Here is a 19,649-nt window from a genome sequence, read left to right as displayed (position 1 = left end):
CTGTGTGGTCCTGCGTGTGTTGTCTTGTCAGAGAAGCAGAAAGCAGCAAATGAGATCTTCGCGTTGTGAGACAGGGGTGAGATTAATACACAAACATACAGACCTGAGATCTGGCAAGTGCCAATTAATATTCATCAAGCACCCATGGCGTACATGATACCGAGAATCAACATGCAAAACATACAGTCCCTGGCATCAGGCAGTCTCCGCTCCGAGTCATACTCAGGTTCCGCGCACAGATGGATGATCCGTGTGCTTGGAGGCACCTGCCCCGGTGGGAGAACCCACCAGGAGTTTAAGTTAATATTGATACAAGCGCCCTCTTCATACTGAGACAATGTAGGATTCTCGAGCAGGCATCATCAGCACCCAGGCCTCCACTGGGGGAACCCTGCTGAGACACCACCCCAGATCTCTAGGGGCCGTCCCATTCGCAAAGACACCTCAGCAGGGTCTCCGTCAACACAGTCCCTTCACTAACTTCTTAGTCCTCACAATAAAAGTCCTCCTCCCCACTGAAGATCAGGCTCTGCCGTGACCTCCCCTGTCCTGATATTTCTAAGCAGGGATGGGCAAGTTGCGGCAGGACCCCTCCAGAAGAAGGAGCTGAGCAGCCTCCCATCATCTGCGTTCTGCAAAGAAAAGGGGGAACCCCCTCCCCAGCGGCTTGGCTTGTCAGGGCCTTTGTTGACAACCCCATTGAAAGCGGCCTCACTGTCGCTGTGAAGTTCCCTCCGTCTCCCATTCACTCCTTTCTCAGACAGTTTTTGAAAGGCGAAAAGTCTGGAAAACACACACACTGTCCCACCCCACCCCCTGAGCCCCACCACACAGAGGGAGAGGGGGCGGCAGCTTGGGGGAGCCGGGCTGACGAGCCCCTCACCTGGCCCCGCGGTGCACCGCCTCCAATTAAATCAAAATGGTTTGTTTTTAATGGTCTTTTACACTGACAAGTGGGCGATCATTTTGGGCCCACGAGCTGTCAGGGAACTGAGGCAAATCCTCCGTTGATAATGCCCAATGCTTCCAATTAGGAGCCGAGGCCGCTCCTGGCGCGCTAACGATTCCCCAGCCAGTCCCCAGGCCCCTTTGGCGCTGGCTGTTTCTTCTGCCTCCTCCACCGCAAATTACTGACACAAAACGGAAGGCCCCGCGTCTCCTCCGCCACGCCAGGCCCGGGCCCTGTTGGGTTTAATGAGCCGATGGAAGTTTCGTGGCTCCGGCGCTAAATTCTTTTCTTGTTTGACAGCTGCTCGGCTAAGGCAAGTGTTGACCTTATAAAAGATTTAGTGTTTCTCATTATTTTCTGTCAAGCTTCACAAGTGATGGCACGGCGGTTATCATTTGCATCCTGGGGTGTGTGCGTGCAGGGTGTGTGTTGGGTGCGTGTGTTGGACAGGGGCTCCAAGGTGCGGACACGAAACAGGAAGGGGTCTTTCCCTCTCCCCAGGTTGTCCCTGGCCCCCGCACAGCAGCTGCCAGTGTGAGGTTCTTCCTGGGCCCAGGTGTTTGAAAGAGAAGGCTCAAGATGCAAGGCTAAGGTGATGGATGCTTCCATGGCTTCCAGGCCTGCCTATGGAACCAGAGCTACTGCTGTGGGGGCACAGGAGGAAGCCCAGTGCACACTGAAGTCGGTCAACTCTCAGAGCCTGCTGGGTCCCAGCCCAGCCAGGGATGAGCACTGAGCGGCAGGACAGTCCCAGCCAGACTCAAGGCTGAGGACGGTTTTAGGATCACGCTCAAGATTTAATCAGGGACCTCACCCTTGCCTCACAGGCCCTGGTTAAGGCGGTTTCCCAAAAGCTTCCTCCTCCTGCTGTACACCCGGAGAACCGATTTTTTCAAAGTGGCTGGCATTATTCTCCCCAAGCCGACTATGGGAACTTTGTTAGTCCTTCTGGCACCCCATGCAAATGGAGACCACTGGGTAACTCACAAGGCTGCAGGGAGTCCTTCCCCAGCCCCTGCTGGCCTCCTCATCTCCTTTCTTTCCATCGCTGCATCCTCCCCTTGCTCCAACCTACCCGCTGGCTATCCCAGGTGCGGGCGACCTGAGGTTGCATAGTGAGAGAGTTGAGGGCAGTGGAACATGTAGATGTCTCCTCCCCCAGTTCTGAGTTTATAAGCACCATTGTTACCATAGGAGACTCCACGTTGATCTTTCAGAGTGAAAACGTGGCACTCTACCTCCCTGCTGTGCCCATGGCAGACCTTACTGATCAATCGTTGTGTACTTTTTTTCACCTGTCTAGGTTCGGCCTTAGAATATTTTGTAACAGAGGATGGCCATCAGCTACCACCAGTCTATTAGAGCTAAGTGAAATGAAACAGTACTGCCATCCTTGCCTTAAAGAAGTCATGAAAATAAATTGCTAGGTATTCCTAAAATTGCTTATCTTTTTATGCTATATTAAGATGATATTTATAGAAAAGGAAATAAAATATATAGCCCACTACATAAAAATAAATAAATTAGACTTCACTAAACTTTGAAAGCTTTTGTGCTTCAAACAATACTATCAAGAAAATAAGAAGACAACCAGCGGAATGGGAGAAAATATTTGTAAATCATATGTCTGACAAGAGACTTGTGTTGATGAATATACAAATTACTCTTATAAGTCAGTAATAAAGTCCAGGTGTGGTGGCTCATGCCTGTAATCCCAGCGCTTTGGGAGGCAGAGGCGGGAGGATCACCTGAGGTCAGGAGTTCGAGATTAGCCTGGCCAACATGGCGAAACCCTCACGTCTACTAAAAATATAAAAATCAGCCAGGTGTGGTGGCAGGCGCCTGTAATCCCAGCTACTCAGGAGGCTGAGGCAGGAGAATCTCTTGAACCTAGGAGGCAGAGGTTGCAGTGAGCCGAGATTGTGCCATTGCACTCCAGCCTGAGCAACAAGAGTGAAACTCTGTCTCAAAAAAAATAAATAAATAAAAATAAAGACAGGTGTGGTGGCTCACGCCTGTAATCCCAGCCGAGGTGGGCAGATCACCTGAGGTTAGGAGTTTGAGACCAGCCCGACCAACATGGTGAAACCCCGTCTCTACTAAAAATATAAAAATTAGCCAGGCGTGATGGCACACACTGTAATCCCAGCTACTCAGGAGGCTGAGGCAGGAGATTCATTTGAACCCAGGAGGCAGAGGTTGCATTGGGCCAAGATTGTGCCATTGCACTCCAGCCTAGGTGACAGAGCAAGACTCTGTCTCAAAAAGAAAAAAAAAATCAGTAATAAAAAGATAAATAACTCAATTTAAAAATGGGTGGCTGAGCACAGTGGCTCACGCCTGTAATCCCAGCACTTTGGGAATCCAAGGCAGGCAGATCACAAGGTCAGGAGATCGAGACCATCCTGGCTAACATGGTGAAACCCCGTCTCTACTAAAAATACAAAAAAATTAGCTGGGCATAGTGGCGGGCACCTGTAGTCCCAGCTGCTCAGGAGGCTGAGGCAGAAGAATAGTGTAAACCTGGGAGGCAGAGCTTGCATTGAGCTGAGATTGTGCCACTGCACTCCAGCCTGGGCGACAGAGCGAGACTCTGTCTCAAAAAAAAGACAAAAAAAAAAAAAAAAGGCAAAAGATAGGAACAGACATTTCTCCAAAGGAGATAAACACACACATGAAAAGATGCTCAACAACATCATGAGCCATCACGGAAACACAAATCAAAATCACAATGAGATGGGACTTCACTGCCCCTAGGATGGCTAGAGTAAAAATGACAGACAACAACAAGTGTTGGTGAGGAGATGGAGAAACTGGAACACCCATATGTGCTGGTGGGAATCAAAAATGGTGCAGCCAAGTTGGAAATACTTTGGCAGTTCTCCAAAAGGCTAAACATAGAGCTCCCATATCAACCAGAAATTCTACTCTTAGAAAAACACCCAAGAGAAATGAAAATATACATCCACACAAAAACTTGTACATGAATGTTCGAGCAGCATTACTCATAATAGTCAAAAATGGAAACAACCCAAGGTCAATCAACTGATGAATGGGTAACAAAAACGTGGTCCATCCATACAAAGGAATACTATTCCCTGGAAAGGAATGAAGCGATGCTCCGTGCTGTAACATGGATGAACCTTGAAAACATGATGCTAAGGGAATGAAAGCAGCCAGTCACAAAAGACCCCACATTGTATAATTCCATTTATATGAAGAGTCCAAAATAGGGAAAGCCACACCAACAGAAAATAGATTAGTGGTTTCCAGAGGCTAGGGAAGAGGAATAGGAGTGACTGCTAATGGCTATAAAATTTCCTTTGGGAGTGATGAAATGTTCTAGACTTAGAATGTGGAAGTGGTTGTACAATCCTAAGAACATGCTAAAATTGGTGAAGTTTATAGTATGTGAATTATATCTCAATAAAGCTGTTTTTAAAAAGAGTCACTTTAAAAGATAGTCCAGTTGAATCAGATGAGTGATCATCACCTAGATTCTGACTTTAGAGGCCAGAACAGGGTGATAATTGGCCACCAAGGTCTGGCCGCAGACGAGGGGAGTCTGCTGTGTCCTCCACTACAACTCTCATTCACCTGCAGCCTACTGAACTTAGAAGCTGAAAAAGCTTAGGAGCTGACCCGAGGTTGATGGAAAGTTCACACACACACCCCACCTTGGGACTGGCATTACCCAATTATTTTGCTAGTAGCATCTAGCAAACAGCTTCATTGTTCAATTTTGATTTCAACTGCTGCTGACTGGCCTTCACTAATCCTTGCGAATGACCTGGAGCCATTGGTATGGCTTCTCGAAGGAGCAAATCAATTCTCATTTTCAAAGGCACAAATATCTAACTTTCCTTCTGCTCCGGTAAGTTCCGCAGCCCTGCAGTCAGTCCATGGAGAACAGCTCTGGATTCCTGTTGGGACTCTGTCACTTAGTAGCTGGGTGTCCTTGGGCCAGTGTCCTACCCTTCCTGAGCTTCAGTCTCCTCCTTTGTCAAACGAGTGGTCCCCCGCCCCATTCCCTCAAGGTCGCTGCTCCTCCCCATTCCCTGGGCACAGTTCACTGAGAGTGGTGCCGGTGCCATTTGAGAACCTACATTAGACCTTGCAGGAAGGCAGGAAGTTTGTTTTCCAAGCTGAGCTTGGCTGTTCTTTGAAATCGCAGCATGTGTCAGCAGGGAGGGTTGGGTCCTGTGTCCTTGCTCATCTATTTTTGGACCACAGAGAAATGAGAGCCAGTGGCAGAATAACAATCTAGGGGACCAGATGTCTCAGGAGAGATTGTTACCCTTGTTAATTACTTAAACGACAACCTGCTACATCAGAGCTGAGGACCCAGCCTGCTCTCCAACGATGTCCTGCATGAATCTGTGTTCTACCAGGGCCTCTGACCTCCAGCTGCCCCGAACTTGACAGGAATTACTGACCTGGGACTGATCCATAATTTTCAAGTGCCTCTCATTAGAGGAGACAGCCTCTCAATCTTTTAAAACAAAATCTCTCTCCCAGTCACCTGAGCAGTTGTCACTTAAAAACTCAACTAAAATCTCTATGGCTGTCTTTTTTTTTTTTTTTTTTTTTTTTTAGTTTTGTGGCAGATTTTTTTTTTCTTAATCTGTTTTTCCACCCCCCCAGATCCTTCCTTTTGCTTTCTCAGTCTCCAGACCTGGCACTGGAAGCTTGGTGTGCAGTTCAGGGAGCTTCGTGTGCCCAATGCATGGGGAGGGGGGTGTCTGCTGGCTCAGCTGCCCCGGCGGTGGGACTGGGTGGGGGACCTGGACTCAGAAAGTACTGTGGAAAAGCTGATTGACCTGTCAATTTGTACAGCGCCGGATTTGGTTTCTTCTGGCCATTGTGGTGCGTGTACACACACACACACACACACACACACACACACACACACACACCCTCCACGTGTCTCTCGGATGGCTTCACAAGCAACAGCAAGGCATGACACTGGACAGGAAGCTCAACACAAAACTCATGGCCCCTGCCCTCCCAGCATGAAGAGCCCCAGGGCTGTGGCTGCCTGAACTCCCCACCTGTGGCAGAGGCGTCAGGCGGAGAGGGTAAGAAGGCAAGGAAAGAGGGAAGGGGAAGAAGGCAAAGGCAGCCCGCTTTTCAGCTTGTGGACCAGAGCCATTCAACCCAGCAGAAGGCTGGTGCCGCGCAACACCTCCCCCCCAGGGAGAGCCTCTGCGTCTTGGATATTTTCTCAGGCATGGAGGTGAATTTAAGCCCCCATGAAGCTGGATAAGCCCAACAGGAAGGGCCATTGGGAAGTCACATATGTAAGCCAACGTCACCCACCACTGGTGGCTATGGTTCCTATGGCAAAACTTTGTATTCAAGTGTGGAATTCTGCCCACATCTCCAATAAATGAAACTCATAAAACAGAGTTACTCTTTCTAAACTGTGTGTGGCATGGGGAGGCCCTCCCTCACCCCAGGTCACCTCCCACAAACGCAGTTTGAACCCATATTTGTGTTTTCATATGAAAAAGAAGAAAAGACAATAGTCACGTAGAAATAAAACTGAAATCCTCTGTGCTTCCCTCCCTGGGCTCCGTCCCCTTCCTCCCAGAGACAGAGCCTGGCATGACCTCTGAGAACATTCTTTTCCTTCCGCCCCTTTCCTGTCTAAGCAGATTCACACATATGCTGGAGTAACACAGGGAAGCATTTTGTATGTTTTTTACTTTTTTCATGTCAAGGAAATCATGCTTAGGTTCCATTCTGTAATTTATTTTTCATGCGACGTTGAGTTTTTGAGATTTATATGCATTGGTTCTGATAGATCTGTAACAACACTGTCTAATACAACTTTCTGATAAAAATGTTCTACATCCACCTGTCCACTGCAGTAGCCACTGGCTACTCAGGGCCACTGAGCACTTGGGGCTTTTTTTTGAGACAGTCTCACTCAGTCTCCCAGGCTGGAGTGTAGTGGCACGATCTCAGCTCACTGCAACCTCCACCTCCCAGGTTCAAGAGATTCTCCTGCCTCAGCCTCCTGAGTAGCTGGGATTGCAGACACGCCCTACCACAACCGCTAATTTTTATATTTTTAGTAGAGACAGGGTTTCACCATGTTGGTCAGGATGGTCTCAAACTCCTGACCTTGTGATCCACCTGCCTCGGTCTCCCAAAGTGCTGGAATTACAGGCGTGAGCCATTGCACCTGGCGGCACTTGGGTTTTCTTTCTTTCTTTTTTTTTTTTTTTTGACGTTTTTTTGTTTTTGTTTTGAGAGATAGCGCCTCACTCTGTCACCCAGGCTGGAGTGCAGGGGTAAGATCATGAATCATTGCAGCCTCCACCTCCTGGGCTCAAGCAGTCCTCCCCCTCAATCTCCCTAGTTCCTGGGACCACAGGTGGGTGCAACCATGCCCTGCTAAAATTTTTTTTTTAGAGATGGGGTCTTGCTATATTGTCCAGGCTGGTCTCGAACTTCTGAGCTTAAGCGATTCTCCTGCCTCAGCCTCCCAGAAAGCTGAAATTACAAGTGTGAGCTGCTGTGCCCAGCCTATTGAGCACTTGGTATGTAGTTAGTGCAACTTAGGAACTAAGTTTTAGATTTTGTTCAATTTTAATCCATTGACACTGAAATAGCTGCATGTGGCTGGGGGCTGCCATGTTGGGCGGGGCCTCTCTGGAGTGTTCACTGTAGTGGATGCAAGGTGTTCCGCCATCTGAATTCACCACCCTTCGTCCTAGCAGGCCCCACTTATGCACATGCAGTTATTTCCGGCATTTATTGACATAGTACTACCATGAGGATTCCTTATGCATGTCTCTTAGTGAACATTTTTGAGAATTTCTGCAGGGTATGTATGGAAATACGGACTCATGGGTTCCATGGAGTGTGTGTAAACTTTCTGGCTATGCCAAGTTCATCTAAATAGGTTGTACGGATGAACACACTCGCTAGTAGTGCATGGAAGTTCCCGTTTCTCATGTCAGACTCTCCCACTATTACCAATCCGATGGGTGTGAAATGCTTATTCTCTTGCTTAATGTGCTATTCCCTGATGATGTGTTGCGTTGAGCATACTGCCCTGTTTGTTGGCCACTCAAATTTCCCCTCTGGAAACCACCTGTTCCTTTCTCCTGCTGTGGGACCCCTGCACCAGCTACTCTGTCTCTTTGAGTATCTGCTTGTGTGCTATTTCCTCAGGGAAGCCTTCTCTGGCCTCAATCAGAGTTGGAGTCTCTGTATCATAAACTCTTACAGAACCTGGTATTTCTTTTAATACTGAACCCAATTTTAATACTGAACCTAATTGAAGAATTCGTTGTGTGATTTTATTTTTATTTATTTATTTATTTATTTATTTAGACGGAGTCTCGCTCTGTTGCCCAGGCTAGAGTGCAGTAGCACATCTCTGCTCACTGCAAGCTCCACCTCCCGGGTTCAGGCCACTCTCCTGCCTCAGCCTCCTGCATAGCTGGGACTACAGGCGTCCACCACCACACCCGGCTAATTTTTAAAATTTTTTTAGTAGAGTTTCACAGTGTTAGCCAGGACGGTCTCAATATCCTGACCTCGTGATCCGCCCACCTCGGCCTCCCAAAGTGCTGGGATTACAGGTGTGAGCCACCACGCCTGGCCGATTTTATTTCTATTAGTAGTTTCTCCCTGTATCTCTGGGACTAGCCCCATCACTGACACACAGTGGATGGTTAATAAATAAGCATAGAATAAAATCATGAATACATAAATACAAGGACAAGGGCCACATCTTAGCCCCAACCCAGTTCCTATTGACATCTTCTCTAGGATAGCACCAGTTCATTCCACATGGGGATTTTTTTCATTGAAAGTAGAACAGATTTTTCAAGGAAGAATACAAAGCAAAACCTCAATAAATACCAAAAGGCCTGACTTGTGAGGATTACTTTAGCACCAAAGAAACTGAATTAGAAATCAGTAACAAACCTAAGTGATAAAATTGCCTGGAAATGTAAAATCATGCTTATAAATAACTTAGGAATCAAAGGAGAAATCCAAACAGAAATTAGATTAAAAGAGAACTGAGCAAAAACAAATATACTCAAAACTTGTGAAATGAGCTAAAAGAGAATTTAGAGGGAACACAGTTGCTAACGCTGTGTTATATAAATGCTAATATTGGAGAAAAAAGAAAGATGAAAGGCAATTAGCTAAGCCAATGACTCTAGATGCTAGAAAAAGAACAACAGAGTAAACATTAGTGAAATGTCAAAGGTACCATTAAGGATATCAATCAAATGAAAAGTTGGTTCATTACAAGTGGATTGGAAAAGCACAGATGCTTTCAAATCAGTTAGAAAACGGGGCCCATGTCTCTAGATGCAGGAGGCAACAAAGTGAGACCTCGGTTCAGGGACTGCAGTGCTGAGGAAGGGGACTGCTCTCTGGTGGCTGGTCTCAGCTCTGCCCAGGACTCGCGGGAGACCTGGGAGGGTCACTTCCCACCTTCGGTCCTTGGGATTCCCATCTGTAGTATGAGAGAGTTAGATTCAGTATCCCTAAGCTCGCTTCCAAACCTGACTCTCTGGGAATATTTTATTCTGATCCAGTAGCAGAGAGGAAAAGGATGTTATCCCAGGCGGGAACCATGATTCCTAGGCACATGGAGTAGAAATCTCTTCTAGGATCTAGTAGCTGCTCATCTCCCCGACACATCTAGCTGCCCATAACAGGAAGGGCTTGCTTTCATTTCCTCGAATTCACCCCCATTCCTCCTTTGCCCCTTCCTTTACCCCTGGCTTGCTCCTTCATCCTCCCCAGAGACCCCTTCCTGAGCCCAGATGGAGGTAGATCGTCCAGTCCACAATCTTATTAAATAGCTCTTGTCGGCCAGGTGCTGTGGCTCACGCCTGTAATCCCAGCACTTTGGGAGGCCAAGGCGGGTGGATCACCTGAGGTCAGAAGTTCCAGACCGGCTTGGCCAACATGGTGAAACCCCATCTCTACTAAAAATACAAAAAATTAGCCGGGCCTGGTGGCGGACACCTGTAGTCCCAGCTACTCAGGAAGCTGAGGTAGGAGAATCGCTTGAACCCGGGAGGCAGAGTTTGCAGTTAGCTGAGATCGTACCACTGCACTCCATCTTTTGGATGCACTCCATTTTTAACGAGAATGAAACTCCTTAAAATGCACTCCATTTTTAAACTCCTTAAAATGCACTCCATTTTAAGGAGTGCATTTTAAAAACTCCTTAAAATGCACTCCATTTTTAACGAGAATGAAACTCCTTAAAAAAATTTTTTTATATATATATAGCTCTTGTCTAAATGTCACAATCACATGCATAATGTGTTTAGTGACCCCTTCCCAAGATGTCTCCCTGGGTCCATGTGGGCTCTGCCTTCCTCACCGGTGTATTTCCAGGACACTGCATGGCAGCACTCTGTCCTTATTTCTGTGATGCTATTTAGATTTGTGCAGTGCTCCCCATTCAAACAGGACCAGCTCCTTCGCCAACCCGGATAAAGCTGCCCGCCCGCCCGGCTCCCAGGGCTGCTGGCGGCTGTGGCGCTTGCCTCTTATTTACCTGCACTGACCTTAGAGCAGCTCAGAGCTCCATTCAGCAAAGCTGTCTCCTGCCAAAGCCGTTACAATTTCTTAGCTCCAGGCAGAGACAGACCGCAGATGGCTTAATTTAGAAGCATCTCAGAAGGAATTCCTAGCTCCATAGCTCTTCATCCTTTGACTCCAGGGGTCCACAGGGTCGTGACCACACAAGGGCTTGAGGCCTGACTTGTACTCAGGCTCCTCATGTGTGGCTGGGCTGCTTGGAGAGGGGGGAGTGTGCATGTGGGGCAGAGCCATGACCTTGCAGCCAGCGACTTTTGCTTCACGGACTCCATGAGCATTTAATAAGAGGCAATGGAGCTCGTGATGAAGGAAGGGCTTGGGGCCCTGAGTCTTGCAGCTCTGGGTTCAATCTCTGAAATGGGGCAAATGACTTAACCTTCTGGGACTTCTACTTTCCCAACTGTAAAATGGAGACAACAATGGTGCCGGCCTCCTCACGGCATTCCGAGGCTTATATGAAATAAATGCACAGCGCCCAGCAAATAGCAGGTCTGTTCTTGTCCTAGCATTGCTGTTGACAAGGGGCTGAACATGCCAGTTCTGGCCTCCAGGACAAATTTTGCAGAGAGGCACCCAGCTACCAGGCCCATTGAGGATCGGAACTCCCCTCTCCACAGACAACTGGTTTTTTTGGTTAGGGATTTGGAGACTTCGTGGGTCCCGAATAGGCCCCATCTCCCTTCTCTTTCTGAAGGGCCCATCCCACCTGGGGTAGACACTTTTGCTTGAGTTCGCTTTCAGTGGAGTCTGCCAGGCCCAGGCATTAAGCATCTCCTTTGGTTTTTGCCTCCAGACTCCACCTTGCTGGGCCCCCTCCGGCTTCTGAGGATCTGTTTCCCTTCTGTTCCCTCCCTTCCCACCTCCCTCGCCACAGTCCTTCCAGGGCACACTCAAGTCCCTCCTGGCATGAGAAGCCCTTGCTGGCCACCAGAGGTCAGATTCTCTCAATTTCCTTCACTCATCATTCATTCATACATTTGATCGTCCACCCAACCTTGTTTAAACACTTCTCAAATGCCAGGTTCTGTGCCAGGCACTGGGGGTCCCTCAGGAAACAGGCCAGGAGCAGACCCTGCTTCATAGAGGGCGAGCCCTTCCTTGAGCCCCGCTCTGGGATGAATTCACTCCATGAGATTCCAGTTGGAATGGAAGTTGTCCACATCAGAGACCACAGGTGACATGCGCTGTGCCTCTCCCAATGTCAGTGCACAGCAGGTGCCAAAGAGTGTGTGGTTAGTCATCGGTGGGGAGCCTCTCATGCCCAAAACACTCCTTTAGAAAACCAAGGGGAATATGGAACTTGGAACTCTGAAGTGCAAGGCGTATGTGCTTAGCAGCTGCTGGCACACAGTAGGTGCTTAATAAATATTTTTTAGATGGATGGATGGGTGAATGCTTCTGCTTCAGTGAAGTAAACGGCGATGGCGTAAAAGAAAGTTTCTCATCAGGGTTCTCTTTTGTCCTTGTGTGGTTAGACTGAGCAGCTCCTTAGGACTTCAATCCTCCAGCCACCTTCTTAGGGTATGAGATGAGTGGGTGCTGGTGAGCCTCCTGCCACCAGCAGAGCCAGCCGCAGCCCCGCCCACCATCGCTGCATGCTGATTTGCCCAGGGAATGGCTTGAAGGCTATATTAGCTTCTAGAGGCTGCTATAACAAATTGTCACAAAACCATAGAAATGTTTGCTGTCACACTTCTGGAGGCCAGACCAACAAATCAAAGTGTCGTCAGGGCTGCACTCCCTGGGAGGCTCTAAGGAGAACCCTCCCTGCCTCCTCCAGCTCCTGCGGGCTCCTGATGCTTCTTGGTTGTGGCCACATCGCTCTCATCTCTGCCTCTGCCTTCACATGGCTGTCTCCTCTGTGTCTTCTGTTTCTTCTAAAGACGCTTGTGATTGGATTTAGGACCCACCTGAATAATCTAGGATGATCTCATCTCAAGATCTTTAATTATATCTGCAAAGACCCTGTCTCCAAATAAGGCCACATTCTCAAGTTCTGAGGGTTAGTACATGGACCTGTGTTTTTGGGAGTCATGGTTCAGCTCACTACAAAGGCCAAGGAGGAAAGAATGGACATGGCCGAGAGGTGGTTTACAGAGCTATGCTCCCCTGTGAAGAGCCATGGGCACTCAGAGAAGCAGAGAGAAGAAAGGTGGCTGCCAGGGACTTGGGGCAGGGGCAAATGGGAGCTGCTATTCAAGGGGTAGTTTCATTTATGCAAAATGAATACTCTCTAGAGACCTGCTGTACAACACTGTGCCTAGAGTTAACAGTAATGCATATACGTGGGCACTGTGGCTCACGCCTGTAATCCCAGCACTTTTCGAGGCCGAGGCGGGTGGATCACCTGAGGTGAGGAGTCCGAGGCCAGCCTGGCCAACATGGAGAAACCCCGTTTCTAATAAAAATACAAAAAATTAGCCGGGCATGGTGGTGCACACCTGTAATCCCAGCTACTCGGGAGGCTGAGGCAGGAGAATCACTTGAACCCAGGAGGTGGAAGTTGCAGTGAGCCGAGATCATACCATTGCACTCCAGCCTGGGCAACAGGAGCAAAACTCCGCCTCAAAAAAAAAAAAAAAAAAAAAAAAAAAAAAAAGCAATAGTTCATATACTATTCTGTGCACTTGAAAATGCTGCTAAGAGATCAGATCTCATCTTAAGGGTTCTCACCAAAAAAATCTCCAAAAAGCAAAACAGCAAAAAACCAACTGGGCATGAGGAAGCTTTGGAATTGTTTTTTTTTTTTTTTTTTTTTTTTTAGAGACAGGGTCTCTGTCCCATAGTCTGGAGTGCAGTGGCATGACAATGGCTCATTGCAGCCTCAACATTCCAGACTCAATCAATCCTCCCATCTCAGTCTCTCAAGTGACTGGAACTACAGGCATGTGCCACCTTGCCTGGCTAATTTTTGTATTATATGTAGAGAAAGAGTTTCGCCATGTTGCCTAGGCTGGTCTCTAACTCCTGGGCTCAAGCAATCCACTTACCTTGGCCTCCCAAACGGCTTGGATTACAGGTGTGAGTCACCTTGTCTGGCCATTGATGGCTATTTTTTTTTTTTTTTTGAGACAGAGTCTCGCTGTGTCGCCCAGGCTGGAGTGCAGTGGCATGATCTCGGCTCACTGCAAGCTCCGCCTCCCGGGTTCATGGCATTCTCCTGCCTCAGCCTCCCAGTAGCTGGGACTACAGGCGCCCGCCACCACGCCCGGATAATTTTGTTTTGTATTTTTTAGTAGAGACGGGGTTTCACCATGTTAGCCAGGATGGCCTCGAACTCCTGACTCCGTGATCCGCCCACCTCAGCCTCCCAAAATGCTAGGATTACAGACGTGAGCCACCGCGCCCAGCCTGATGGCTATTTTTTTATTGTAGTGATGGTTTCAGGGCTATTTGCGTATGTCCAGACTCATCAAATAAAGGCAGGTTTTGCAGGTTAGGTAGATGAATCATCCCTCAACAAGGCTGTTGCAAATATCTTTTTAAAAAATAAAATAGCTGGGCGCGGTGGCTCAAGCCTGTAATCCCAGCACTTTGGGAGACCGAGACGGGCGGATCACAAGGTCAGGAGATCGAGACCATCCTGGCTAACACGGTGAAACCCTGTCTCTACTAAAAAATACAAAAAACTAGCCGGGTGAGGTGGCAGGCGCCTGTAGTCCCAGCTACTCAGGAGGCTGAGGCAGGAGAATGGCGTAAACCTGGGAGGCGGAGCTTGCAGTGAGCTGAGATCTGGCCACTGCACTCCAGCCTGGGCGACAGAGTGAGACTCCGCCTCAAAAAAAAAAAATTAAAAAAAATAAAAAATAAAAAGTAAAATTAACTTTGGGAGGCCAAGGGAAGAGGATCACTTGAGGCTAGGGGTTCCAGACCACCCTGGTCAACATATTGAGACCCTTGTCTCTACAAAAAAATACAAAAATTAGCTGGGCATGGTGGTGCACACAAGGCAGGAGGATCCCTTGAGCCCAAGAGTTTGAGGCTGCAGTAAGCCGTGATTGTGCCACTGCACTCCAGCCTGGGTGACAGAGTGAGAACCTGACTTGGGGGGAAAAGGAAAATTGTTATAGTGACATTGTAACTACATGGATAGTTGTTTTCACATGCTAAACATTTTGCAAAGTCAAATATAAATAGTTATTATTACTATTTGAAAAATATGCCTGTGTTCTAAAAAGCAAACAAAAAGACACCATTGGTGACTGGCCACCAGAGACAGCACGACCGCCAATCTGGATGCCACTAAGGCCATGGATGCCTCGGGTCCAAGCCGGCTGGACACCAGGGTGGCTGCATGTCCCCAAGACCCTGATGCACCTGTCTTCCTAAGCGTCTCTAGTTGCCCTTTTTTTTTTTTTTTTTATAGACGGAATCTCACTGTTGCCCAGGCTGGAATGCAGTGGCACAATCTCGGCTCACTGCAACCTCTGCCTCCTGGGTTCAGGTGATTCTCCTGCCTTAGCCGTCCCAGTAGCTGGGACTACAAGTGCCCACCACCAGGCCCGGCTAATTTTTGTATTTTTAGTAGAGATGAGGTCTTGCCATGTTGGCCAGACCAGGCTGGTCTCAAACTCCTGACAAGTGATCCGCCTGCCTTGGCCTCCCAAAGCACTGGAATTGTAAGTGTGAGCCACTGCGCCCGGCCTCTAGCTGCCTTTTAGGAGCCACGGGCCTCGGGAAGATCATGCCACAGTGTAAAAATCAGGCTACCACTCGCCAGAAGGTCACAAAGGTGTCACAAGAAGCCCTTTGTCCACAGACTATTTTCCTCCTACACACTGTGCAAGGCCTTCTCTCTTCTCAGTGTGTCTTGTGAGGCTACTTGGACATTTTTCCGAAATGTTGAGATTGAGCTGAGGACACGATCATGGTTTGATTGATGGAAATGAGTTGCACGGCAGACATGCAGCCCTGGGTCCAGGTAGGCACTGGGTGACTGTGCCACGCGCCCTGACCTGAGGGGCTCAGTAGCTTTCGGGCTGGGCTCAGGCCTCTCCCTTGGTTGCAAGAGCCCCAAGGCGATTCTGGGGCAAACCTAAAAAATCTGAAACCTGAGGCTGGGACTGGGACTGCAACTGGTGCTGCGGCTGGGCTGAGGCTGGACAGCTCTGAGAAATGCTGCCATGGAGGGTCCCTAGAGGGACTTGCAAAGGGCCCTGAAACCTCCTAAATTGCCTGCACTGTTTTTTATGTAAGCAGTTGTGGGCATTTTTATTCCCCAGAAGAAGAGGGCCCATGGATTTCCAAGGAGCATCCCCAAGGGGTCCACATCCGCTGGAAGGTGAAGAACGTGGTTATTCCTGGAAGAACGGAATCTCCGGTCACCATTTGATTTTTATGGGTTTCTAACAGCCCTCCACAGCCCCCTGCCTTCTTTCACCTCAGCAAGTGAGGTGTAGGGAGCACCCTAGACACAGCAGGAGCAGCAGCTGTGACAGAATATTCTAGAAAGAATCCAGAACTTAGAGTCCAGAGGTTGGGGGTCACCAGTTCCCTGTGGGGGCAGCCCTGAACCACACTCTGCCCTGGGCCTCTGTTCCCTCGATGTGAAATGATAAACAGTCCAAGGGTGATTCCACCGGGTCCAGAGAACACAGACTTTCCCTATAAGCCCCTCCTTATCTTCCCTCTACCCCCTTTTAATATTTCATCCTCTCTCCCCACATTTTTCTTCTGTCACCTTTCTTTACGCTAACCTGCAGCGCTGTGGGCTTAGCTAACCACTCCACGGTGGTCAACCCTGGCCTGGATTCTTGACAAGCACCCTGTGGCTGTCCCAGGAATGGGTCCTACTTTATCCTGAACCACTGCAGAGCCTTTGGCTGCTCCTGCAAATCCAAACAGGACCTGCCCTGCCCACCCTCCACCCGGCCACCGCATCCCCTCACAAACTTGAGCTTTCTTGGACCCCAGGGCCAGCATGCACGCTACCCCCTTTGCCCTGGAATCCCAGCTCATCCTTCAAGACCCCCTGTATGCATCCCTTCCCCAAGACCTGCCCAATTTGTTGTCACTGCACATGTCCCAGGCCTCTGTCCATCGTAATGTAATAGCTGTGTAGTTACTGCTGGACGTCTGCTCTCCCTCTAGATTAAAAGCTCCATGAGGGTAGAGCCGAGTATCTCTGGTTTACTGCTGTATCCCCCATATCTGACACAGAGTTGTGTTCAATAAACATGCCTTTCATGAATTAACAGATAGATAGAAGCCCAGATGCAGGAATGACCACATGAGCCCAAACCCTTTCCACCCTGTGCCATCCTTAGGTTATCCCAAAGGAGAAATGCCGAGGCAGGAGGATGTTGTGCTCAGTTAATGGGATGGATTTTGTGGCACTTGGAGGTGATGTAACAGACACAGTGGACATGAGGAGATGTGGCGGGGTCTTCACCCACCACCATTTCTTGAGAAGAAAGGGCAGGCCAAGATACTGATTGCATAAAATCTTAACTGAAAAGGCTCCCACTCCTTGAATCTGTCTCCCTTGCATTTTTTTTTTTTTTTTTTTTTTTTTTCTGATTTATTCTTGAACTCTGCTTCTGGTGCTGTTGAAGTTCAGCTCTTGACTCCTATGGTGGCTGCCACTGGGCAGGAGGGAAGTGATCTAATTCCCAGCAAGGGAGTGCAGACACGGTTGGGAGGTCCCCCTTGGACAGGGTGGCTCGTTTGGGGTTTTTAATGGTGGAAAAGCAGTGTGTGAAGGACACTGGCTACTAGGTCCCACTGCATGGTCGTCTGGTCATGGTCTGGCAACTTTTGTTCTGCCTGCATCTTCCCCAGCAAGGAGCTGGACAGAAGGACGAACACTTCCCCCGGGCAGTCCCTGCTCTCTGCCTCGCAGCTCAGCACCAGGAGACTCACAGCACTTGCTGTGACTTCCTCCCTCTTACGGCTATTTTTATCATTATTCTAAGATTGAAGTAGGGGGTGGGCAAGGGGAGCAACCGGAAGGGGCTGCACCGAAGACTCCCCTCACCCACCCACTCTTCCCTTCTGTCCACAGGTGGGCCGCCACCTTGATACCTTCCCCACCGAAGCCGACCGCCAGAGAGCATTAAAAGCCCACCGGGAAGAGTGTGCCGTGCGCCAGGGGACCCTGCGGATGGGCAACTACACCCACCCCTAACCCCTCCCTCCCTGCCTTGAGAAGCCATCTTGACAGAATGGAAAATTCCTAGAAGGACTCCCTATCTTACCCCAACCCTGACATTCCCCCATTTTTATGCGGGTTCTGCTTCAAGGAGCTCAGATTCAAGTCTTAGGTGAATTGGTTTCAGTAAAAGTCCCCCCTTTTAGGTTAGCCAGCATTAGTCTCCACTTAGCCCCAGTGACCCTCTCTACCTGGAGCCTCCACCTCCTCCTCCTCCTTCTCCTAGGGCAGGCTGACCCTGCCTCTTCTCAAGCCCTCACCTGCCAAGACAAAACCAAATTACAAGACAATTTTTTAGACTCCAGGCTAAGGGTCGATTCCATGGCTCTGCCCATTAAGTGTTAAGAACGACCTGTGTATTTGCTGCAGAAAGCATGACAGTGACGTGCTTTGAAAACCCTCATTTTCTATTCCAAACATGAGTTTTAATTGCTGTTTTTGGGATGCCTGATGTCTCATCACGGCAGTATTATCTCTCTGGGACCTCTGACAGCAGGAAGAGCCAATGGTTCATTACTCGAGCCTGCCCCCGCCTCCTCAGTGCTGGGGCCCTGTCAATCAAGCAGGCCAAGATGGACTCCTCCCCCAGGACTGACTTTGGAAGGTCAACCCCCTCTGGATAAAGAGAGCCTTCCGGGGCGAGGGGGTAGACTGCCGAACACAGGCTGCTGAACTTCTCAGCCGAATTCCTGGGCACGTCCTCACTCAGTCTTTCTGTGCGTTCTTTGGCTTCTCTCTGCAAATTTTATGCTGATCTATTTGAAATTAAAAATGCTATTTGTTATCCTCCTTTTGTGTCTTCATTTGAAAACCAGTGAGCAAACCAGCCTCAGAGCCATCAAATGAGGGTGCCACATAGAGACCTCTCAAGTTGGCTAACCTCCAAGACATTCCAACCACGCCTTTTCTGAGGGAGGCAAATTTTCAAGTTTTATAAATACCATTTCTAATCTGAGGATTTTTTTTATTTTATTTATTTTTTTTTGAGATGGAGTCTTGCTCTGTTGCCAGGCTGGAGTGCAGGGACGTGATCTCAGCTCACTGCAACCTCTGCCTCCCGGGTTCACGCCATTCTCCTGCCTCAGCCTCCCGAGTTGCTGGGACTACAGGTGCCCGCCACCTCACCCAGCTAATTTTTGTATTTTTAGTAGAGACGGGGTTTCACCATGTTGGCCAGGATGGTCTTGATCTCTTGACCTTGTGATCTGCCTGCATTGGCCTTCCAAAGTGCTGGGATTACAGGCATGAGCCGCCGCGCCCAGCAGAGGATTTCTTTTTTTTTTTTTTTTGTGACGGAGTCTCACTCTGTCGCCCAGGCTGGATTGCAGTGGCATGATCTTGGCTCACTGCAAGCTCTGCCTCCTGGGTTCACGCCATTCTCCTGCCTCAGCCTCCCGAGTAACTGGGACCACAGGCGCCCACTATGCCCGGCTAATTTTTTTTTTTTTTGTATTTTTAGTAGAGACGAGGTTTCACTGTGTTTGCCAGGTGGGTCTCAATCTCCTGACTTCGTGGTCTTGATCTTCTGACCTCATGATCTGCCGGCCTCGGCCTCCCAAAGTGCTGGGATTACAGGCGTGCGCCACCACCCCCGGCCCCAGCCAAGGATTTCTTAATGTTGATCTTCAACCTGGGAACCCCAGACTCTTTTTTTTTTTTTTGAGAGGGAGTCTTGCTCTGTCGCCCAGGCTGGAGTGCAGTGATGTAATCTCGGCTCACTGCAGCCTCTGCCTCCCAGGTTCAAGCAATTCTGCTGCCTCAGCCTCCTGAGTAGCTGGGATTACAGGTGCGGGCCACGATGCCCAGCTAATTTTTGTATTTTTAGTAGAGACGAGTTTCACCATGTTGGCCAGGATGGTCTTGATCTCTTGACCTTGTGATCTGCCCACCTCAGCCTCCCAAAGTGCTGGTAATACAGGCATGAGCCACCACGCCCGGTCCCCAGACTCATTTATCCAG

At 49.0% G+C, this 19,649-nt stretch overlaps 1 protein-coding gene across 2 annotated transcripts in view; it reads left to right on the top strand.

The window, feature by feature from the left end:
- CFAP77 (cilia and flagella associated protein 77) overlaps nt 1-18,477 on the top strand; it is a 171,860-nt gene extending 153,383 nt beyond the window's left edge. For both annotated transcript variants that reach the window (XM_026457113.2, XM_026457112.1), the window contains one exon: nt 17,544-18,477. In XM_026457113.2, the coding sequence (XP_026312898.1) occupies nt 17,544-17,666 (123 nt within the window). In that variant the 3' untranslated portion in view covers nt 17,667-18,477. The remainder of the gene's footprint in view (nt 1-17,543) is intronic.
- The last annotated feature ends 1,172 nt before the right edge of the window (nt 18,478-19,649 follow it).

This window comes from Piliocolobus tephrosceles, chromosome 14 (genome assembly GCF_002776525.5).
Source record: "Piliocolobus tephrosceles isolate RC106 chromosome 14, ASM277652v3, whole genome shotgun sequence".
In the NCBI taxonomy this organism is placed as follows: domain Eukaryota; kingdom Metazoa; phylum Chordata; class Mammalia; order Primates; family Cercopithecidae; genus Piliocolobus; species Piliocolobus tephrosceles.
The sequence above is the reverse complement of the archived record's forward strand: the minus strand, read 5'-3'. Positions and strand labels throughout refer to the sequence as shown.